Genomic DNA, 25,056 nt, shown 5'->3' with positions numbered 1-25,056 from the left:
CCACACATATACATGTAATGACATTTTATTCATTTTAGAGTATATATCGGGTTTTTATGTTATTTATATTGTTTGTTATGTCAGATGAACTGTGATAGATAAATAAGCTGTAGAATTGATGATAGCGAAATATTCAAGGAGTATTTTGTCCTGTCTCCAGACACTCGTCGGCCGCCGTCGCCGCCACATATATTATGACATTTTATTCAGTCTAGAGTATATATCAGGTTTCTATGTTATTTATATTGTTTGTTATGTCATATTAGATGAACTGTGTTAGATAAATAAGCCATATAGATGATATAAAAAAAAAATTCAAGAAGTATTTTGTCCGGTCTCCAGACAAACTGTCGTCCACCGCCGACACTGCCCATGCCACTACATGAATTACATATTTTATTCATTTTAGAGTATATATCAGGTTTCTATGTTATTTATATTGTTTATTATGTCATAGTAGATCAAGCGAGATATTGATATTAGCAAAATTATTGACGTACAGAATTCCACTGGAATGGATTAATTGCATTTCAGTTAATTTAACCCTTTGACTGTTTTCGACGCATAAATACGTCTTACGAGCCAATGTTTCTGACGTATATATACTCAATAATTCTAGCGGCTTCAAATCAAGTGGGAGAAAGCTGGTAGGCCCACATGTGAGAGAATGGGTCTGTGTGGTCAGTGTGCACCACATAAAAAAAATCCTGCAGCACACATTGCGTAATGAGAAAAAAAAAACTCTGATCGTTTTTTTGGAATAAAACGCCGACTTTGAGGTGTATTTTCGTATAGTATTTATCGTTGTATTCGCGTTTTCATGGTCTTAGGTGATAAAATGGAAAACATATTACAGAAATAGAGATGACTTTCATTACTTTTACGATGAAAACGACCTTGAAACTGAGCTCAAAGTAGCGGAAATGTTCGATTTTTACCAATGTTCAAGAGTACATAAATCACACCACACGTCCAATACACGTCAACTGGGAAGTCTAATATTCTTTCACTAGTGCACTGATATTATTTATACCATTTTTACAATAATGCAGTCGTCTGCATAACAGTAAATTTTGTATTTTTTTGTATGAATAAAAAATCAAAATAGAAAGCAATAATAATATAAGAGGGGCCTAGAGATGTGACTAATGAACAGAGCATATGTTATTTTAGTGCCACGAATGTCTACCTTGTTTATTCTGGACCCTATTTTGAAATTGGCATCTTTTTTATTTTGCGTGAAATTGGCCAAATTGCCAATTTCTGACCACCATATTGGGTAGTCCAAATTAGTAAATGGGAGGTTTCTTGTACTCAGCTGATAGATAAAATGGAGTTCTAAAGAAATAGCTATGAGTTTGGTCAACTGGAACAATGGAATTGGCTGAAAATTGGGCTCAAAGTCGGCGAAATCGCCGATACGCATATGTCGCCGAGACCGCTAACTTCGCGGGAGCATAATTCCACGAGTTTTCGACCAAATTTCGAACTTTTGGTGTCATTACCATCGGGAAAAGATTCTCTATCATTTCATAAGAAAAAATAATTTTTTTTTTTTTCAAAAATTGAGCGACATAGAATGACAGTTTCAGAGAGGGGCCTGAAACAGTCAAAGGGTTAAATGAGAAAAATTGACTCTGCAAACGAGCAAATCCAGTTGCGAGCAAGGTCATGGAACGGATTACACTCGCAAGTAGAGGTTCCACTGTATTTTATTTCACTTTTAAGTTTTAAAGTCTTCTTCTCATCACTGAAAATTTTCAGTAACATTTACATGACTTATTTGTCTTTTATTCCAGGTTCAACACAGAACATTATTAAACGGTTTATAATTTGTGATAAACTAAAAAAAATACTAAATATATTTTCTTGTCAGAAAAGAAAAATTTTGTGTTGAAGAGTTAGCCAGTTGCAAGATGACTAGCAATATTGAGAGATGGGTTCTTTAGAACTCACTGTTCCTATTCTACTGTTTTCCTGAACCATATTTTTTTATTGTAATTTTGTGGCCAGTGATGTTCTAGTATAGGTGAGGCATTAGGGCTTGACCTAGGTGTCCATTGCACTAATCTGCCTTTATACCCTGTGCAGTACTCTAGGTGATAATTGCTTGTTTTACAGGAAGTATGTTGAGAAACTTTTAAGAAATAAGGGTATGAAGAAGACTTTTGACAAAGTGGCCGAAGTGATCCGTGATGTAATGTCTCGAACTATGTGCATCCTAGAGCAGCCTCAAAGGACATTACGAAATGGAAAGTTACAAAAGGTACTCTCTCTTCTTTTCTGTTTTTATTAAAATTGCTTAGTATTTGAATTCTATGCCTCAAATTTCACTGTTATAAGCTTGATCCAAAATGAAATGAGGTTTATACACATTTTAGTGAAAGGAGTACAGTGGACCTTTTGTTGTCAGCTGTAATCCATTCCAGAAGGTCAACCTAAATCCGAAAAGGTCGAAAACCGAAATACAGTGGACCCTCGACCAGTGATGGCATCGATTAATGATAAATCCAACTAGCGATACATTTTAACGTAAAAATTTTGCCTCGACTAGCGCTAAAAAACCCGACCAACGCTATTTGTTCCGTTCGAGATGCATCCACTTTGGCCTGAGCGCGCCTCACTTGTCCCATGGGTGCCAGTGTTTACAAGCCAGCCAGCCACCGCGGTCGCTTCCAAACATACAGTTGGAACATTTCATATTATCACAGCCTTTGTAGTGATTGCACCTACAAAATAAGTCACCATGGGCCCCAAGAAAGCTTCTAGTGCCAACCCTACAGCAAAAAGGGGTGAGAATTACTATGGAGATGAAGAAAGAGATCATTGCTAAGTATGAAAGTGGAGTGCGTGTCTCCGAGCTGGTCAGGTTGTATAGTAAACCCCAATCAACCATCGCTACTATTGTGGGCAAGAAAACGGCAATCAAGGAAGCTGTTCTTGCCAAAGGTGCAACTATGTTTTCGAAACTGAGATCGCAAGTGATAGAAGATGTTGAGACTCTTATTGGTGTGGATAAACGAAAAACAGATAGCAGGAGATAGCATTCTCAAGCGATCATTTGTGAAAAGGCTAGGAAGTTGCATGACGATTTAATTAAAAAAATGCCAGCAACTAGTGGTGATGTGAGTGAATTTAAGGCCAGCGAAGGTTGGTTTGAGAGATTTAAGAAGCGTAGTGGCATTCATAGTGTGATAAGGCATGGTGAGGCTGCCAGTTCGGACCACAAAGCGGCTGAAAAATATGTGCAGGAATTCAAGGAGTACATAGACAGTGAAGGACTGAAACCTGAACAAGTGTTTAATTGTGACGAAACAGGCCTGTTTTGGAAGAAAATGCCAAGCAGGACGTACATTACTCAGGAGGAAAAGGCACTCCCAGGACATAAGCCTATGAAAGACAGGCTTACTCTGTTGATGTGTGCCAATGCTAGTGGTGATTGCAAAGTGAAGCCTTTATTGGTGTATCACTCTGAAACTCCCAGAGTGTTCAGGAAAAACAATGTCCTCAAGGCTAATTTGTGTGTGCTGTGGAGGGCAAACAGTAAGGCATGGGTCACTAGGGACTTTTTCTATGACTGGTTACACCATGCATTTGCCCCCACTGTGAAAAATTACCTAACTGAAAAGAAATTAGACCTTAAGTGCCTCCTGGTATTAGACAATGCTCCTGGTCATCATTCAGACTTGGCAGAGCGACTTTCTAGGGACATGAGCTTCATTAAGGTGAAGTTTTTGCCTCTTAATACCACTCCTCTCCTGCAGCCCATGGACCAGCAGGTCATTTCCAACTTCAAGAAACTGTTCACAAAAGCTATGTTTGAAAGGTGCTTTGTAGTGATCTCAGAAACTCAACTGACTCTAAGAGAGTTTTGGAAAGATCACTTTAATATCCTCAATTGTGTAAACATTATAGGTAAGGCTTGGGAGGAAGTGACTAAGAGGACCTTGAACTCTGCTTGGAAAAAACTGTGGCCAGAATGTGTAGACAAAAGGGATTTTGAAGGGTTTGAGGCTAACCCTGAGAATCCTATGCCAGTTGAGGAATCCATTGTGGCATTGGGGAAGTCCTTGGGGTTGGAGGTTAGTGGGGAGGATGTGGAAGAGTTGGTGGAGGAGGACAATGAAGAGCTAACCACTGATGAGCTGCTAGATCATCTTCATCAGCATGAGGCCACACCTGAGGAAACTGCTTCGGAGGAGGGGATAGAGAAATTGAAGAAGTTGCTAAGATTAAGGAAATCTGTGCAATGTGGCTTAAAGTGCAAACCTTTATGGATGAAAATCACCCTGACACAGCTACTGCAAACCGTGTTGGCAACCTGTACACTGACAATGTTGTGAACCACTTTAGGAAAGTCATAAAGGAACGAGAGGTACAAGCCTCTATGGACAGATATGTTGTGCGACAGAAGTCCAGTGACTCTGAAGCTGGTTCTAGTGGCATTAAAAGAACAAGGGAAGTAACCCCGGAAAAAGACTTGCTACCTTAAGTCCTAATGGAAGGGGATTCCCCTTCTAAACACTAAGAAGATCAGCAGTCTCCCCTCCTCCCATCCCATCAATCATCACCAGATCTTCAATAAAGGTAAGTGTCATGTAACTCTGCATGTCTTCTTCAGTTTGTGTGTATTAAAATTAATATTTCATGTGGTTAAATTTTTTTTTTTTCAATACTTTGGGGTGTCAGGAATCGATTAATTTGATTTCCATTATTTCTTATAGGGGTAAATTAACTCGACTAACGATAATTTCGATTAACGATGAGCTCTCAGGAACGGATTAATATCGCTGGTCGAGGGTCCACTGTAGTTTTTTCCATAAGAATTAATGTAAATACAATTAATACAATAAATACAATTAATACAATACAGTAAATACAATTAATGTAAATACAATTATAGGTAGTAGGTTGGTAGACAACAACCACCCAGGGAGGTACTACCGTCCTGCCAAGTGAGTGTAAAACGAGAGCCTGTAATTGTTTTACATGATGGTAGGATTGCTGGTGTCTTTTGTCTGTCTCATAAATATGCAAGATTACAGGTACGTCTTGCTACTTGTACCTTACACTTAGGTCACACTACACATACATTTTTTGCTTTTTTTAAGTTGGCCGTCTCTCACTGAAGCATGGTGACCCAAAAAGAAAGAAAATCCCCAAAAAGAAAATACTTTCACCATCATTCAACACTTTCACCTCACTCATACATAATCACTGTTTTTGTATTGTACTGATGAAGCCACTGTGTGGCTTCATCAGTACAATACAAAGTGGGCCAACAAGCCTGCTGCAGTGTTCCTCCTTTCTTATGTTCTTATGTTGTATAAGTGTCTCAATCTTCAATGGGAATCTAATTCCTTGCTTCCTTTCCTTGATGTTAGTATCCACCCTTCAGATACAGGTTTTGGTTTTTCCATGTAGCACAAGCCTATGTACAGTGGCATATGCATTCACTACTGTGATAAATGGTTTGAAAACTGACAAGTTGAAGATTGAGACACTTATGCAACATATGGGAATCTTTATTAAGGAAACGTTTCGCCACACACAATGGCTTCTTTAGTCCAATACAAAGTAGAGAGGGGCAACATTTCACTTTCCAGGAACTTTGTCAAGCCGATACAAACAATACATGGACACAGAGAGTATATATAGGCTTTGAGTGAGGTGTAGTACAAATAGAGGTAGTAGTAGTTGTAGTTGTTTTTATGTTCTTATTTATACATGTCCTAGGTAGTAGGTTGGTAAACAGCAACCGCCCAGGGAGGTACTACCGTCCTGCCAGGTGAGTGTACAACGAAAACCTGTAATTGTTTTACATGATGGTAGGATTGCTGGTGTCTTTTGTCTGTCTCATAAGCATGCAAGATTTCAGGTATGTCTTGCTACTTCTACTTGCACTTAGGTCACACTACACATACATGTACAAGCATATATATACACACCCCTCTGGGTATTCTTCTATTTTCTTTCTAGTTCTTGTTTATTTCCTCTTATCTCCATGGGGAAGTGGAACAGAATTCTTCCTCCGTAAGCCATGCGTGTTGTAAGAGGCGACTAAAATGCCGGGAGCAAGGGGCTAGTAACCCCTTCTCCCGTATAAATTACTAAATTTAAAAGAGAAACTTTCGTTTTTCTTTTTGGGCCACCCTGCCTTGGTGGGATATGGCCGGTGTGTTGAAAGAAAGAAAGAAAGATGATTTATACATGTGGTGGAAAAGCTTTGGGTAGGGGTAGTTTTGATAAGGACCTGCCTTTTATGGGTCAGTAGGCCTTCTGCAGTGTTCCTCCATTCTTATGTTCTTACATACCACAGTTATTTCAACTTTTCGTGAATGTCAGTTCTCACCCGTTCATATATCTTGATTCATGAACATGATTGATATCACCAATAAGCAAAAGTAAAACTGTAAAGTAAAAGGACACAGGTGCAACTAATGTGACATTTTATTGTGGCAACGTTTCACTCTCCAGGAGCTTTGTCAAGCCGTTACAAACAGTACATGGACACAGAGGGTATATATAGGCTCAGAGTGAGGTGCAATACTAGAGGTAGTAGTAGTAGTGACATAAGTTGTAGTAGTAGTGGTAATACAATATGGTAGAGCAATTAACTTGCACATGAGTAAAAGGATGTAAAAGCTATTATTTGGGTAACATAAAGTAGGTTAGACAAATACAGTGCTTACTCTGTAATGTGCTTTGTGTAGTATTAACAGGAGAGACTATGTGATGGCAGGGTTTACTGTTTTCAGGAGGATTCTTGCTAAGACTTCAGAGATGGTGAAGCTTCCTTTGTTTTGTTTAATTGTATTCGAAACAGCGATTAGTGCTGACTCGAGGCACTTGCGTCTGCGGAAATTAGTTTCTTTGATCACTAATTGGGCGTCCCTGAATTTCATGAGATGATTGGTGGAATTTCGGTGTTGTACACAGGCGTTGTTCAAGTTATCGTTCCTACATGCGTAAACGTGTTCATTGAGGCGGATGTCGAGGTTTCTTGCTATTTCACCTACATAAATCTTGTCGCAGCCTCCACAGGGTATAGTGTAAACCCCTGCATTGACTGGTTTGTGGTGCTTTAATTTTGTCCTGGTCAGATCCTTTATTGAAGTGCTGGAAGCGATGGCGACTCTGGTGTTAGCTTGTGAAAGTACTTTAGAAATGTTCAGTGCAACCTGGCTGTTGGGAAGAATTATAACTTTGTTAGGAGTGTTGTTGGTGCGTGGAGAATTAATGATCTGAAGAGCTCTTTTCTTGCCATCTTTGATGAAAAAGGAAGGAAAATGTAGCTCGGTGAAGGTTTGGTGAATTTATGTACATTCCTCGTCAAGAAACTCAGGACTACAAATTCGGTACGCTCTTAGGAAAAACCCTATGATGATGCCTCTTTTGGTCTTAGTATCTTGACTGGAATAGAAGTGTGTGAGATCGTTTTTATTGGTAGGTTTCTGATAAACTTGAAATCTTAGGTTGTTGTCTACTTTGTGAATGAGGACGTCGAGGAAAGGTAGCTTGTCATTGGACTCTTCTTCTAGTGTAAACTGGATCGCCGGTTCAACTGCGTTGAGCCTTGCCTGAAGATTCTGTACATCAAAACGTTCGGGAGTTATTACGAGGACGTCGTCCACGTAACGTAACCAAGTGACGCTTGAAGGGATGATGTTGGCGAAGCGTTCGGACTCTAGGTGTTCTATGTATAAGTTGGCTAGGACGGCACTGGTGGGGGACCCCATTCCCATGCTGTAGGTTTGTTTGTAGAGCCTGTTATTGAAAGAAAAACAGTTGAAATTAACACAGAGTTCAATCAAATCAACAGAATCTCCGGGAGGTAGAGGAAGATTAAGGTCCTGATTGACTTTGCGTCGTAGAACCTCGATGGCTTTAGTGGTAGGTACTTTTGTGAAGAGGGAAGTCACGTCCAAACTACTTAGTTTTTTGTTACGGATGGAGAGGTTTCAGATGCGGTTGAGAAGGTCGCGTGAGTGTTTAAGATGAGCGGGGCTGATGGTTCCCAGAAGGCAGGAAAGATGTTTGGCAAAAACTCCGGCTAGTTTGTGTGGAGCACTGCCTATACCTGATGTGATTGGTCTGAGAGGATTATTGTGTTTATGGGTCTTGGGTAAACCATACATGTGTGCTGGTTTAGGGTTGCTGGGTAACAGGTACAGAAGTTACTTCCCTTCTCTAGTGCGTTTGAGTATTTGTCTGGTTTTGTATAGAAAGTCATTGGTGAATTTCTCCCACTGTTGAGTGCTGATGGGTTCGTATGTAGACTGATCACTCAAAAGGTCCATCATTTTAGTGTTGTAGTCACTAGTGTTGAGTATGATGACTCCACCTCCTTTGTCGGCGGTGGTGACGATAATGTTGGGGTCATTGGCGAGGTCCTTAAGGGCAGTGATGTATCGTCTAGGAAGTTTAGAAGAAGGTTCACATAAAGCTTTAGTGAGAATGCCCTGTATATAACCCTTTTGGAAGTTGCTATCACTGTGTCTATGGTTCCTGGTAACTAGGTTGAGTTGATAGTTAGGTTTGTGTATGTTGGTGGTAAATTTGAGTCCCAGACTCAGTGCTTGTTTCTCGTAGTCAGTTAAGGTGCGTGACGATAGGTTGTTTATCAGGGATTCGCGTCCCATTTCCTTCCATCGACTGTTAGTGCAGAGGTACTGAAGATTGCGATTGAGTTTGATCTTCTGTTGGAGGTTGGCTATGGTGACTGTGCTGAGAATATGCTCAGCGGTGTGTTGGTCAATCTGAAGATTGGCCCTCATATTCCTTGCAGTTTCAAAGGTTTCCTTAGCGATGTTAGAAAGTTCTTCTTAGTTGCACCTGTGTCCTTTTACTTTACATATTGTCGGTAATTCTACCAACATTATTACAAAAGTAAAGCTCAAAATATGATAAGTACCTTACCCTCTGTATGTTTAACCCAGCCACATATACACCACCACCTGGACCAAACTCACCCGTGGGCGGTGCAGCAGACACAGGATGTTACGTCACTGATGACTGATCATAGTGATGCCAGGGCGATTGAGGGTTTTTCCAAAACATCATAAATAAAATTATCGATTTATCGTAGTTTATCATATAGCTTCATTGATTTTCCCTATATAGGCCTATTTGTACTCTGTAATCATATAATAGGCTAAATAGAAACAAAGGATTTTTCTCTTATGTTGTTGCAGCACTGCCTAGTATGGGTCTACAGGCCTGCTGCAGTGTTCCTCCTTTCTTATGTTCTTAGTGTCACCATCTTTAGAGGCTCGTTGGTGTCACCCCCTAAATGGTGTCACCCGGGGTGCCCCCCCTTCCAACGACGCCTCTGACTCTCACACTTGGTTCAAAACTTCCTATGCATTCACTCAACATTTCCCAAAACCTCTCTCTCTCCTCTACACTTCTCTTTTCTCCAGGTGTATAAATGCTTACTATAATGTACTTTTCACATCCAACATTTATTTTACTCCACATAATCCTTGAATTAATACAGTGGACCCCCGGTTAACGATATTTTTTCACTCCAGAAGTATGTTCAGGTGCCAGTACTGACCGAATTTGTTCCCATAAGGAATATTGTGAAGTAGATTAGTCCATTTCAGACCCCCAAACATACACGTACAAACGCACTTACATAAATACACTTACATAATTGGTCGCATTCGGAGGTAATCGTTATGCGGGGGTCCACTATACATTTATATCCCTCTTTTCCTGCCATAGCTTATCCTTCAACATTATTGCTACTACTCCTTTAGCTCTAGCTCTATTTGAAACCCTTGAACTAATCCCATTTATTCCTCTTCACTGAAACTCTCCCATCCCCTTCAGCTTTGTTTAACTTAAAGCCAGGACATCCAGCTTCTTCTCATTCATAACATCCACAATCATCTCTTTCTTATCATTTGCACAACATCCATGCACATTCAGACATCCCACTCTGACAATTTTCTTCTTATTTTTAGTAATCTGTACATGAGAAAGGGTTACTAGCGCATTGTTCCTGGCATTTTAGTTGACTTTTACAACACGCATGGCTTACGGAGGAAAGATTCTTATTCCACTTCCCCATGGATATACAAGGAAAAGTAATAAGAACAAGAACTAATTATATCCTAGAATCTGTATTGATAAAGCCACTGGATGGCAAAACGTCTACAATAAAGATAACCAGATGTTGCACATGTTTCTCAACTTTCATCATGTTGGTATTACATACCTTTCTTGCACAAAACCATCCCTACCCAAAACTACCCAAAAATTAACTCCCATACCCACGACACCAATCAAACCCATCCCCTCCCTTTCATATATTTGTCCAATCTCTTTTTAAAGCTACCCAAGGTCCTAGCCTTGATCACCCTACTCGGAAGACCATTCCACGCATCCACCACTCTTTTGAAAACCAGTACTTACCTATGTCCTTTCTAAATCTAAATTTATCCAACTTAAATCCATTATTTCTGGTTCTTTCATGGTTCAACACCCTCAGTACTTTATTAATATCACCTTTGTTTATGCCCATCATCCACTTATACACCTTGATGATATCCCCCCTCATTTTACGTCTCTCCAGAGAGTGGAGATTCAAGGCTCTAAAAAAGGAGGAACACTGCAGCAGGCCTGTTGGTCCATACTAGACAGCTCCTTTACAATCCATTCCACTAACAAAATATTTGCCCAACCCAATTTTCAATGCCACCCGAGAAATAAGCTCTGATAACTTTAACTGTTGGTGTGTGAGCAGGGTAATATTTAGTGAAGGGATTTAGGGAAACCTGGAAATGGGAAGTACAATGCCTGCACTTTAAAGGAGGGGTTTGGGATATTGGTAGTTTGGAGGGATATGTTGTGTATCTTTATACGTATATCCTTCTAGACTGTTGTATTCTGGGCACCTCTGCAAAAACAGTGATTATGTGTGAGTGAGGTGAAAGTGTTGAATGATGAAGGTATTTTCTTTTTGGGGATTTTCTTTCTTTTTGGGTCACCCTGCTTCGGTGGGAGCCGGCCGACTTGTTAAAAAAAAAAAAAAAACTCTATCTACTCATATGCAAGTCCCATTCAAATCCAGCCCCGCTCACTCATATGAACATAAGAATGGAGGAACACTGCAGAAGGCCTACTGGCCTATACAAGGCAGGTCCTTATCAAAATGACCTCTATGCAAAGCTACCCAAGAATTTACTCCTGTACCCAATGACACAAATCAAACCCAGCCCCTCCCACTCATATATTTGTCCAATCTCTTTTTAAAGCTGCCCAAAGTCCTAGCCTTGATCACCCTACTGGGAAGATTGTTCCACACATCCACAACTCTGTTAGAAAACCAGTACTTACCTATGTCCTTTCGAAATCTAATTTTATCCAACTTAAATCCATTATTTCTGGTTCTTACCTGGTTTGACACCCTCAGTACTTTATTAATATCTCCTTCGTTTATGCCCGTCATCCACTTGTACACTTCAATGATATCTCCCCTCATTCTATGTCTCTCCAGAGAGTGGAGATTTAAGGCTTTAACCTGTAAACGGTCCAAACGTATATATACGTTTTTTCAACATTTGAAAGTATGTAAACAAAGCAGATCTTTTTGTTTTTTTAGATTTGAAAATGTGTAAAAAACTTTGATCTACTTTTTTTTTGTTATATTTGAAAATATGTAAAAAAATGTAGATCTACTTTTGTAGCACTACACATGTGAACGTAGATCTGCTTGGACCGTTTACGGGTTAAGTCTATCTTCATACAGGAGAGTCCTTACACAGTAAATAATTTTAGTCGTTCTTCTCTGTATGTTCTCCAATGAGCCTATATCCATCTTGTAGTAAGGAGACCAAAATTGAGCAGCATAATCTAAATGAGGCCTCACTAGTGATGTATAGAGCTGTAAAATAACTGTTAGACTTCTGTTACTTATACTTCTTGAGATAAATACAAGTAATCTGTTAGCCTTGTTGCGCACACTTAGGCAATGCTGTCTTGGCTTTAAATTTCTGCTTACCATGACTCCCAAGTCTTTTTCACATTCTGTATGATCAAGCTCTACTTCACCTAGATTATAGCTTCAAGGGTTATATTCATTACCAAGGACTAGTACCTTACACTTATCCACATTGAACTTCGTCTGCCATTTTTCAGATTGAGCCATTAATTTGTCCAAATCCTCTTGGAGTTCATTGCTATCCTCCTCAGAGTGAATTATACGGCCTATCTTTGTATCATCAGCAAATTTGCTCATGTCACTCGTAATCCCTTCATCAAGGTCATTAATGTAAGTTATGAACAAGAGAGGGCCTAAAACTGATCCTTGTGGAATGCCACTAGTGACTAATCCCCATTCAGATTTGACCCCATTAATGGTAACTCTCTGCTTTCTATTGGTAAGCCATGCCTCTATCCATGCTAGAACTTTACCTCCTATACCATGAGCTGCCACTTTTCTTAAGAGTCTCTTGTGACGTACTCTATCAAAGGCTTAAATAAAATCCAAATAAACAATATCATATTCTTTATCACTGTCTGCTGCCTGAAATGTTCTGTTGAAGAACGTCAGTAAATTTGTCTGGAAGGAACGTCCTCTCATGAACCCATGCTGAGATTCATTAATCAAATTATGCTCTTCAAGATGACTTCTAATAATGCCAGCTATAATTGATTCTAATAACTTGCCCACTATAGATGTCAGGCTTTATGGACGGTAATTTGAAGGAACGGACTTATCCCCCGATTTGAACATAGGAATCACATTAGCCATCTTCCACAACTCTTGCACAACACCAGTAAGGATGGACGCATTAAACACACTTATTAATGGCTAACTAAGTTCCATCTTGTATTCCTTAAGTATAGTGGAACCTCAAATATCGAACTTAATCTGTTCCAGGAGCTAGTTGTAAATTCGAAAAGTCTGAAAAAGTGAAACAATATTTCCCATAAGAAATAATGGAAATACAATTAATCCGTTCCAGAAACCCAAAAATATTCACAAAAAAAAAAAAAAAATTTATAGAGATTAATTACAGTTTTACATACACACAACAAATATAGTGTTCAATTATGTATTAATATATGTAAACAAACATATAAAATAACATTTTTACTTACCTTTATTGAAGATTGGTGATGGCATCTGGAAGATAGAGAGGAGGAGAGAGGGAGTTGGGGTTAGTGTTTGGAAGGAGAATCCCCCTCCATGAGGACTTCAGGTATCAAGCCCTCTCTGGGGGTTACTTCCCTTGTCTATTTTTTTTATGCCACTAGGACCAGCTTGAGAGTCATTGGACCCTTGTCTCACAAAATAACTGTCCACAGTCCTCTCTTTCTGGCACCTCTTTAAGATTTCCCTAAAATGGGATATGGTTTTGTCACTGAACTTGTTGCAAAGATGGCTTGTTTCGGCTTGCTCAGGGTGGTACTTCTGCACAAACATTTGGACATCATTCCACTTGGCACAAATCTCCTTAATCTTTGAAGAAGGCACCTCATCCACTCCCTCTACCTCCTCCTCTGAAGCAAGTTCCTCAGCTGTGGTCTGATACTGCTCCAGATGAAGCTCTTCCAGCTCTTCAGTGGTTAGCCCTTCCTTGTGGTCCTCCACCAACTCTTCCACATCCTTGCCACTCACCTCCAGCCCCAGAGTGTTCCCCAATGCCACAATAGAGTCCACAACAGGCAGAGGGTCAGCTGGGTCAGGGACAGGGTCAAGGTCAGCCTCAATCCCTTCAAAATTCCTCTTTTGGACACAATCTGGCCGCAATTTTCTCCAAGCAGATTTCAAAGTCCTGGAAGTCACTCCCTCCCAAGCCTTACCTATAAGGCTTATGGAGTTATAGATATTGAAGTGATTCCTCCAGAACTCTCTTAGAGTCAACTTAGTGTCTGTGGTCACTTCAAAGCACTATTCAAACACTGCTTTTGTGTAGAGTTTTTTGAAATTAGAAATGACCTGCTGGTCATTTCTAATGTAAACCTTAAACTCCTGTGTAAACTTCTCAGCCACTCATTTGTCTGAACTGGCTGCCTCACCATGCCTTACAACATTGTGTATGCCACTACGCTTCTTAAATCTGTCAAACCAGCTTCTGCTGGTCTTAAATTCACTATCAGCACTGGTTCCAGGAGTTTTCTGTACCAGATCGACATGCAACTTCCTTGCCTTTTTGCAAATAATGGCCTCTGAAACACTATCACCTGCCAACTCTTTATCCTTGATCCACACCAGCAACAACTTCTCAACCTGATTGACTGTCTGTGGTCTTTTTTTGGTTAGCATATTAACACCTTTCACAACATCTGCTTCGTTGATTTGTTGTTTCTTTGCCAGGATTGAACCGATGGTCGACTTTTTGTTTTCCATACATCCTGGCAAGCTCAATAAGTCTCACACCACTCTCATACTTCTGTATTAATTCCTTCTTCACATCTATGGTGTTTCTCATTTTCTTTACCACAAGGGTACCACTAGCAAGTTTCTTTGGGCCCATGGTAGCTTATTTCACAGTCCCACAAGCACTAAACACAATGAAATAATCGTAAAATGTTTGAATGAGAGCGCAGGTTAGTGTTCACTCAAGCATCAACAAAACCAGACTGGCTCACAGCACCTGCATAGGGATGTGGACAGAATGGGCTGCCAGACAGGTCCGGCACCCTGCAGTTCGAAAATAGGGGCGAGTTCGATAATAGGGACGAAGTTGGTTCGAACAAAGTGTTCGATTTTTGAAGAGTTCGATGAGTGATAAATTTGAAATTTGAGGTTCCACCTTACCCTGGAAAACAACTTGTCGGGCCCCTGGGACTTACTTTGCTTCAGTTTGTCTATCTGTTTGATAACCATGTCCCTCATGACAGTAATATTAGTTAATTTGAATTCATCAGGAACTGAATAATTGTTAATTTCTGGAATCTCATTTATGTCTTCCTGTGTAAAAACTGACAAAAAATAGTCATTAAATAAGGAACACATTTCCAGTTCGTTATCCGTCAGCTGTCCATTCCCAATTTTCAGAGGTCCTACTTTTTTCCTTCACCTTCGTCCTATACACTTGAAAGAACCCCTTTGGATTGGTCTTTGATTCATTAGCAACTCTAATTTCATAGTCATGTTTAGCCTTTCCAATCCCCTTTTTTACTTCTCTTTTAAGCTGAACATATTGGTCAGTAAGGTTAACCTCTACTCTTCTGATGCACCTATAAATTCCCCTTTTCTCCCCTAATAGATGCTTTAGCCTCCTGTTGACCCATTTGGGGTCATTATTATTAGACCTAATTTTTCTCTGGGGAATATATATACTCTGAGCAAGGTGTACATTGGTTTAGAAAGACACGTAAGCAAACACTATGACGTATTTATTAGAAAACGTTTCAGTCCTGGGACCTTGATCACTTCTGAAGTGATCAAGGTCCCAGGACCGAAAGGTTTTCTAATAAATATGTCAGTGTTTGCTTACGTGTCTTTCTAAACCAACTTGTCAGTATTTATTACCAAGGTTTATACCAAGGTGTACATTATTAAGAAAAAAATCATAAACACAGATCCCTTCGTAATCATAAGTATGATCATCGTCAATAATATCATTAGCTAGATAACCCCAATCGAGATTAGACAGGTGTTCTCTAAGCCCACTACAATCAGCAGAACGAAAATAGAGGATTTTTACTGTATTCTTGTATTCCCAGTTAATGCTAAAAGTGATGGATTTGTGATTACTTGCCCCAAGCTCTTCAGTGATCTCCAGATTATTTTCGAGTGTTTCCTTATTTATCCAAACTAAATTTGAAAGTACCCAAGGTCTTAGCCTCAATAACCCAACTAGGCAGACTATTCCACTCATAAACTACCCTATTTCCAAACCATTACTTTCCTATATACTTTCTAAATCTAAACTTGTCTAATTTGAATCCATTACTGTGGGTTCTCTCTTGGAGAGATATCCCCAAGATCTTATTTATATTTTTTTATTAACACATCAGCCGATTCCCACCAATGCAGGGTGGCCCGAAAAAGAAAAACTTTCATCATCATTCACTCCATCACTGTCTTGGCAGAGGGGTGCTTTACACTACAGTTATAAAACTTCAGAGTGCAGACACTGAGCTTCCCATCTCCAGGACTCGAGTCTGGCCTGCCGGTTTCCCTGAATCCCTTCATAAATGTTACTTTGCTCACACTCCAACAGCACATCAAGTATTAAAAACCATTTGTCTCCATTCACTCCTATCAAATACGCTCATGCGCGCTTGCTGGAAGTCCAAGCCCCTCGCACACAAAACCTCCTTTACCCCCTCCCTCCAACCTTTCCGACCCCTACCCCGCCTTCCCTCCACTACAGATTTATACACTCTCGAAGTCATTCTGTTTCGTTCCATTCTCTCTACATGTCCTAACCACCTCAACAACCCCTCCTCAACATGTCTGTCCATAGAGGCCTATACCTCTCGTTCCATTATGACTTTCCTAAAGTGGTTCACAACATTGTCAGTGTACAGGTTGCCAACACGGCTTGCAGTAGCTGTGTCAGGGTGATTTTCATCATACTATGTATGCCACTACGATTCTTAAATCTTTCAAACCAACCTTTGCTGGCCTTAAATTCACTCACATCTCCACTAGTTGCAGGCATTTTTCTAATTAAATCCTCATGCAACTGCCTAGCCTTTTCACAAATGATCGTTTGAGAGATGCTATCTCCTGCTATCTGTTTTTCATTTATCCACACCAATAACAGTCTCTCAACATTTTCTAACACTTGCGGTCGCTGTTTTGTAATCACAGTTGCACCTTTTGCAAGAACAGCTTCCTTGATTGCCGTTTTCCTGCTCACTATAGTAGAGATGGTTGATTGGGGTTTACTATACAACTTGGCCAGCTCCGACACACGCACTCCACTTTCATACTTTGCAATTATCTCTTTCTTCATTTCTATAGTCATTAGCACCCTTGGTCTCGATGGGTTGGCACTAGAAGCTTCCTTGGGGCCCATGGTGACTTATTTTGCAGAAACAAGCACCAAAAACAATGATAATATGGATAATATGGAATGTACCGAATGTATCCTTAGATGCGCACACACTGGCTGGCTTGTAAGCACTGGCACACACGGAGCAGTTCAGGCCACACGTGGACACGTCTCGTATGAATCGTATCGCATATCGGGTTTTGTAATGGGAACTGAGGCAAATTTTTTGTGATATAATGCTTCGGATACCGGATTTATCGGATACCGATGACTTCGCGAACCGGGGGTCCACTGTATATGTTTAACCCTTTGACTGTTTTGGTCGTATATATACACGGTCATATATATAAAGTAGGAGAAACATTTAAAGGGGGTGTGGTAGGTAAGTTTGGGGTGCCAGGTGTTAAATGATAATGGAGCCCTTTGATTGAACTTTGTATAGAAAGAGGTTTAGTTATAAGTAATACGTATTTTAAGAAAAAGAAGATAAATAAGTATACAAGATATGATGTAGGGCGTAATGACAGTACAGTGGACCCCCGCATAACGATATTAATCCGTTCCTGAGAGCTCATTGTTATGCGAAATTATCGTTATGTGAATGAATTTTCCCCATAAGAAATAATGGAAATCAAATTAATCCGTGCAAGACACCCAAAACTATGAAAAAAAAAAATTTACCACATGAAATATACATTTTCCTACACACAAAGAGAAGGATACATGCACAATAGTAGAGTAGTACATGCACAATATATATTGTGCATGTACTACTCTACTAAATGAAGAATAAATGACACTTACCTTTATTGAAGATGCAGCAATGACTGATGAGACACTGTGTCCTGGGAGTGCCTTTTCCTCCTGAGTACTGTAGGTCCTGTTTGGCATTTTCTTCCAGAACAGGCCTTATCACACTGTGTATGTCACTACGATTCTTAAATCTCTCACACTAACCTTTGCTGGCTTTAAATTCACCAATATGAGCACTAGTTCCAGGCATTTTTCCCTGTTCACCTGGGTGTTAGTCGACTGGTGTGGGTTGCATCCTGGGAGAGAAGATTAAGGACCCCAATGGAAATAAGTTAGACAGTCTTCGATGACACTGACTTTTTTGGGTTATCCTGTGTGGCTAACCCTCTGGGGTTAATTGTTTCTTGGTATTCTCAATAAGCCACACCAACAACGGTGCTACAGCAGCAGCAGCTGACAGTGCTACAGCAGCAGCTGACAGTGCTACAGCAGCAGCTGACAGTGCTACAGCAGCAGCAGACAGTGCTACAGCAGCAGCAGACGGTACTACAGCAGCAGCAGCAGCTGACGGTGATACAGCAGCAGCAGCAGCTGACGGTACTACAGCAGCAGCAGCAGCAGCTGACGGTGGTACAGCAGCAGCAGCAGCAGCTGACAGTGCTACAGCAGCAGCAGCAGCAGCAGCAGCTGACAGTGCTACAGCAGCAGCTGACATTGCTACAGCAGCAGCTGACAGTGCTACAGCAGCAGCAGCTGACAGTGCTACAGCAGCAGCTGACAGTGCTACAGCAGCAGCAGACGGTGCTACAGCAGCAGCAGACGGTACTACAGCAGCAGCAGACGGTACTGCAGCAGCAGCAGCTGACGGTGGTACAGCAGCAGCAGCAGCAGCTGACGGTGCTACAGCAGCAGCAGCAGCAGCTGACAGTACTACAGCAGCAGCAGCAGCTGACGGTGCTACAGCAGCAGCAGCAGCAGCTGACAGTGCTACAACAGCAGCAGCAGCTGACAGTGCTACAACAGCAGCAGCAGCAGCAGCTGACAGTGCTACAACAGCAGCAGCAGCTGACAGTGCTACAACAGCAGCAGCAGCAGCAGCTGACAGTGCAGCAGCAGCAGCAGCAACTGACAGTGCTACAGCAGCAGCAGCTGACAGTGCTACAGCAGCAGCAGCTGACAGTGCTACAGCAGCAGCTGACAGTGCTAGAGCAGCAGCAGACGGTGCTACAGCAGCAGCAGACGGTACTACAGCAGCAGCAGCAGCTGACGGTGGTACAGCAGCAGCAGCAGCAGCAGCAGCAGCTGACAGTGCTACAGCAGCAGCAGCAGCAGCAGCAGCTGACAGTGCTACAGCAGCAGCAGCTGACAGTGCTACAGCAGCAGCAGCAGCAGACAGTGCTACAGAAGCAGCTGACAGTGCTACAGCAGCAGCTGACAGTGCTACAGCAGCAGCTGACGGTGCTACAGCAGCAGCAGACGGTACTACAGCAGCAGCAGCAGCAGCTGATGGTGGTACAGCAGCAGCAGCAGCTGACAGTGCTACAGCAGCAGCAGCAGCAGCAGCAGCAGCAGCAGCAGTTGACCATGGTACCACAGTATTTCGATAATATTTCTCACCCTTTTTACCACAGGGTTGGCACTAGAAGCTTTCTTGGGGCCCATGGTCACTTATTTTGCAGATAAAATCACCAAAAATGCTGTAATAATACGAAATGTTCCGATTGTATGCTTGGATGTTACCGCGGAGGCTGGCTTGTAAATAATGCCACCGGCGGAACATGTGAGGCTGGCTCAGGCCGTACATTAGACGCGTCTCGGACGAATAGCATTGAGCGGGTTTTTTAGCGGTATGCGAGGCAAAATCTTAGCGATAAAATGTATCGGTATGCGGATTTAACGTTATGTGATGCCAACGGTATGCGGGGGTCCACTGTAGTTTGTTGGACTACGTATTGGTAGATGAAAGACTGTTGAATAGACTTCAGGGTGTACATGTTTATAGAGGGGCCATAGATATATCAGATCACTTTCTAGTTGTAGCTACAGTGAGAGTAAAAGGCAGATGGGATACAAGGAAAATAGAAGCAGCAAGTAAGAGAGAGGTGAAGGTGTATAAACTAAAAGAGGAGGTAGTTAGGGTAAGATATAAACAACTATTGAAGGATAGATGGGCTAGCGAGAGTATAGGCAATGGGGTCGAAGATGTATGGGGTAGGTTTAACCCTTTGACTGTTTTGGTCGTATATATACGTCTTACGAGCCAATGTTTCAGACGTATATACAGTGGACCCCCGCATAACGATTACCTCCGAATGCGACCAATTATGTAAGTGTATTTATGTAAGTGCGTTTGTACGTGTATGTTTGGGGGTCTGAAATGGACTAATCTACTTCACAATATTTCTTATGGGAACAAATTCGGTCAGTACTGGCACCTGAACATACTTCTGGAGTGAAAAAATATCGTTAACCGGGGGTCCACTGTATACTCAATAATTCTAGCGGCTTCAAATCAAGCGGAAGAAAGCTGGTAGGCCCACATGTGAGAGAATGGGTCTGTGTGGTCAGTGTGCACCACATAAAAAAAAAATCCTGCAGCACACAGTGCGTAATGAGAGAAAAAAAACTCTGATCATTTTTTTGGATTAAAACGCCGACTTTGAGGTGTATTTTCGTATAGTATTTATCGATGTATTTGCATTTTCATGGTCTTAGGTGATAAAATGGAAAATATATTACAGAAATAGAGATGATTTTCATTACTTTGACGATGAAAACGACCTTGAAACAGAGCTCAAAGTAGCAGAAATGTTCAATTTTTACCAATGTTCAGGAGTAAACAAATCACACCACACGTCCAATACACGTCAACTGGGGAGTCTAATATTCTTTCACCAGTGCACTGATATTATTTATACCATTTTTACAATAATGCAGTAGTCTGCATAACAGTAAATTTTGTATTTTTTTGTATGAATAAAAAATCAAAATAGAGAGCAATAATAATATAAGAGGGGCCTATAGATGTGACTAAGGAACAGAGGATATATTATTTTAGTGCCAAGAATGTCTACCTTGTTTATTCTGGACCCTATTTTGAAATTGGCATCTTTTTTAGTTTGTGTGAAATTGGCCAAATTGCCAATTTCTGACCACAATATTGGGTAGTCCAAATTGGTAAATGGGAGGTTTCTTGTACTCAACTGATAGATAAAATGGAGTTCTAAAGAAATAGCTATGAGTTTGGTCAACTGGAACAACGGAATTGGCTGAAAATAGGGCTCAAAGTCAGTGAAATCACCGATACGCATATGTCGCCGAGACCGCTAACTTCGTGGGAGCGTAATTCCATGAGTTTTCGACCAATTTTCAAACTTTTGGTGTCATTACCATCGGGAAAAGATTCTCTGTCATTTCATAAGAAAAAATCTTTTTTTCAAAAATTTAGCGACATAGAATGACAGTTTCAGAAAGGGGCCTGAAACAGTCAAAGGGTTAAGAGTGTAGTGTTAGTGTCAGCAGAAGTTTGTGGTTACAGGAAACTGGATGCAGGAGGGAAGAAGAGTGATTGGTGGAATGATGATGTAAAGAGAGTAGTAAGGGAGAAAAAGTTAGCATATGAGAGGTTTTTACAAAGTAGAAGTGATACACGGAGGGAAGAGTATATGGAGAGAAAAGAGAGGTTAAGAAAGTGGTGAAGCAATGTAAAAAGAGTAAATGAGGGAGTGGGTGAGATGTTATCAACAAATTTTGTTGAAAATAAGAAAAAGTTTTGGAGTGAGATTAATAAGTTGAGGAAGCCTTGGGAACAAATGGATTTGACAGTTAAAAATAGGAGAGGAGAGTTATTAAGTGAAAAGTTAGAGGTATCGGGAAGATGGGCGGAATATTTTGAGGAATTGTTAAATGTTGATGAAGATAGGGAAGCTGTGATTTCGTGTATAGGGCAATGAGGAATAACATCTTGTAGGAGTGAGGAAGAGCCAGTTGTGAGTGTGGAGGAAGTTCATGAGGCAGTGGGTAGAATGAAATGGGGTAAGGCAGCTGGGATTGATGGGATAAAGATAGAAATGTTAAAGGCAGGAGGGGATATAGTTTTGGAGTGGTTGGTGCTATTATTTAATAAATGTATGGAAGAAGGTAAAGTACCTAGGGATTGGCAGAGAGCATGCATAGTTCCTTTGTATAAAGGCAAAGGGGATAAAAGAGAGTGCAAAAATTATAGGGGAATAAATCTGTTGAGTATACCTGGTAAAGTGTATGATAGAGTTATTATTGAAAGAATTAAGAGTAAGAGAGAGAGTAGGATAGCAGATGAAGGAGGAGGCTTTAGGAAAGGTAGGGGGTGTGTAGACCAAGTGTTTACAGTGAAACATATAGGTGAACAGTATTTAGACAAGAGTAAAGAGGTTTTTGTGGCATTTACGGATTTAGAAAAGGCATATGACAGGGTGGATAGGGGGGCAATGTGACAGATGTTGCAGGTGTATTGTATAGGAGAGGTTACTGAAAGCAGTGAAGAGTTTTTACGAGGATAGTGAGGCTCAGGTTAGAGTATGTAGGAGAGAGGGAGATTATTTCCCAGTAAAAGTAGGCCTTCGACAAGGATGTGTGATGTCACCGTGGTTGTTCAATATACAGTGGACCCCCGCATAGCGACCTTAATCCGTGCAAGAGGGCTGGCTGTTATGCGAAATGTTCGCTATGTGAATGAATTTTCCCCATAAGAAATAATGGAAATAAAATTAATCCGTGCAAGACACCCAAAAGTATGAAAAAATTTTTTTTTTACCACAAAAAAATGTTAATTTTAGTACACACAAACTGAAAAAGGCATGCACAATTACATGACACTTACTTTTATTGAAGATCTGGTGATGATTGATGGGATGGGAGGAGGGGAGAGAGAGTGTTAGTGTTTAGAAGGGGAATCCCCTTCCATTAAGACTTGAGGAGGCAAGTCCTTTTCTGGGGTTACTTCCCTTCTTCTTTTAATGCCACTAGGACCAGCTTCAGAGTCACTGGACTTCTTTCGCACAACATATCTGTCCATAGTGGCCTGTACCTCTCGTTCCTTTATGATTTGTCTAAAGTGGTTCACAACATTGTCATTGTAACAGTCACCAGCACGGCTTGCAATAGCTGTGTGAGGGTGATTTTCATCAAAAAAGGTTTGCACTTCAAGCCATTTTGCACACATTTCCTTAATCTTTGAAGTAGGCAATTCCTTCAATTTCTCTCTTCCCTCCTTTGAACCAGTTTCCCCAGGTCTGGCCTCTTGCTCTTGAAGTTGATCTATCAGCTCATCAGTGGTTAGTTCTTCATTGTCCTCCTCCACCAACTCTTCCACATCATCCCCACTAACCTCCAACCCCAAGGACTTCCCCAATGCCACAATTGATTCCTCAACTGGTATACTCCTCTCAGGGTTAGCCTCAAACCCTTCAAAATCCCTTTTGTCTACACATTCTGGCCACAGTTTCTTCCAAGCAGAGTTCAAGGTTCTCTTAGTCACTCCCTCCCAAGCCTTACCTATAAGGTTTACACAATTGAGGATATTAAAGTGATCCTTCCAAAACTCTTTTAGAGTCAATCGAGTGTCTGTGGTCACTTCAAAGCACTTTTGAAACATAGCTTTTGTGTACAGTTTCTTGAAGTTGGAAATGACCTGCTGGTCCATGGGCTGCAGGAGAGGAGTGGTATTAGGAGGCAAAAACTTCACCTTAATGAAGCTCATGTCCCCATAAAGTCGCTCTGCCACGTCTGTAGGATGACCAGGGGCATTGTCTAACACCAGGAGGCACTTAAGTTCTAATTTCTTTTCAGTTAGGTAATCTTTCACATTGGGGGCAAATGCATGGTGTAACCAGTTATAGAAAAATTCCCTAGTGACCCATGCCTTACTGTTTGCCCTCCACAGCACACACAAATTATCCTTGAGGACATTCTTTTGCCTGAACGGTCTGGGAGTTTCAGAGTGATACACTAATAAAGGCTTAACTTTGCAATCACCACTAGCATTGGCACACATCAACAAAGTAAGCCTGTCTTTCATAGGCTTATGTCCTGGGAGTGCCTTTTCCTCCTGAGTAATGTAGGTCCTGCTTGGCATTTTCTTCCAGAACAGGCCTGTTTCATCACAATTAAACACTTGTTCAGGTTTCAGTCCTTCAGTTTCTATGTACTCCTTGAATTCCTGCACATATTTTTCAGCCGCTTTGTGGTCCGAACTGGCAGCCTCACCATGCCGTATCACACTATGTATGCCACTACGCTTCTTAAATCTCTCAAACCAACCTTTGCTGGCCTTAAATTCACTCACATCATCACTAGTTGCAGGCCTTTTTTTAATTAAATCCTCATGCAACTTCCTAGCCTTTTCACATATGATCGCTTGAGAGACGCTATCTCCTGCTAGCTGTTTTTCATTTATCCACACCAATAAGAGTCTCTCAACATCTTCCATCACTTGCGATCTTTGTTTCGAAAACACAGTTAAACCTTTGGCAAGAACAGCTTCCTTGATTGCCGTTTTCTTGCCCACAATAGAAGAGATGGTTGATTTGGGTTTCTTGTACAACCTGACCAGGTCGGTGATACGCACTCCACTTTCATACTTATCAATGATCTCTTTCTTCATTTCTATAGGAATTCTAACCCTTATTGCTGTAGGGTTGGAACTAGAAGCTTTCTTGGGGCCCATGGTCACTTATTTTCCAGAAACAGCACCGAAAACACTGTAATAATACGAAATATTCCGATTGTATGCTTGAATGTTACCGCGGAGGCTGGCTGGTAAACAATGCCACCGGCGGAACATATGAGGCTGGCTCAGGCCGCACATTGGACGCGTCTCGGACGAAGGCCGCTGAGCGGGTTTTTGGGCGCTATGCGGGGCAAAATTTTAGCGATCAAAGCGTCCGCTATGTGGATTGTCCGCTATGCAAGGCGTCCGTTATGCGGGGGTCCACTGTATTTATTGATGAGGTTGTAAGAGAAGTGAATGCTAGGTTCATGGCAAGAGGTGAGGAGTTAGAAGATAAAAAATCAAACACAAAGTGGGAGTTTTCACAGTTACTCTTTGCTGATGACATGGTGCTTTTGGGAGATTCTGAAGAGAAATTGCAGAGGTTGGTGGATGAATTTGGTAGGGTATGTAAAAGAAGAAAATTAAAAGTGAATATAGGAAAGAGTAAGGTTATGAGGATAACAAAAAGATTAGGTGATGAAAGACTGGATATCAGATTGGAGGGAGAGAATATGGAGGAGGTGAATGTATTCAGATATTTAAGAGTGGACGTGTCAGCAGTTGGTTCTGTGAAGGACGAGGTGAATC

General features: G+C 41.1%; 1 protein-coding gene across 1 annotated transcript in view; it reads left to right on the top strand.

Annotated features, from left to right (window-relative positions):
• Nucleotides 1-25,056, top strand: part of LOC128685570 (mitogen-activated protein kinase kinase kinase 4-like) — a 272,746-nt gene that overhangs the window by 84,757 nt on the left and 162,933 nt on the right. Inside the window, exon 9 of the mRNA XM_070087989.1 lies at nucleotides 2,122-2,266. Coding sequence (XP_069944090.1) covers nucleotides 2,122-2,266 — 145 coding nt within the window. The remainder of the gene's footprint in view (nucleotides 1-2,121; nucleotides 2,267-25,056) is intronic.

The sequence above is a fragment of the Cherax quadricarinatus genome, chromosome 23, assembly GCF_038502225.1.
Source record: "Cherax quadricarinatus isolate ZL_2023a chromosome 23, ASM3850222v1, whole genome shotgun sequence".
NCBI classification, from domain to species: Eukaryota; Metazoa; Arthropoda; class Malacostraca; order Decapoda; family Parastacidae; genus Cherax; species Cherax quadricarinatus.
Note: the sequence above shows the minus strand (reverse complement) of the source record. Positions and strands in the feature narration are given on the sequence as shown.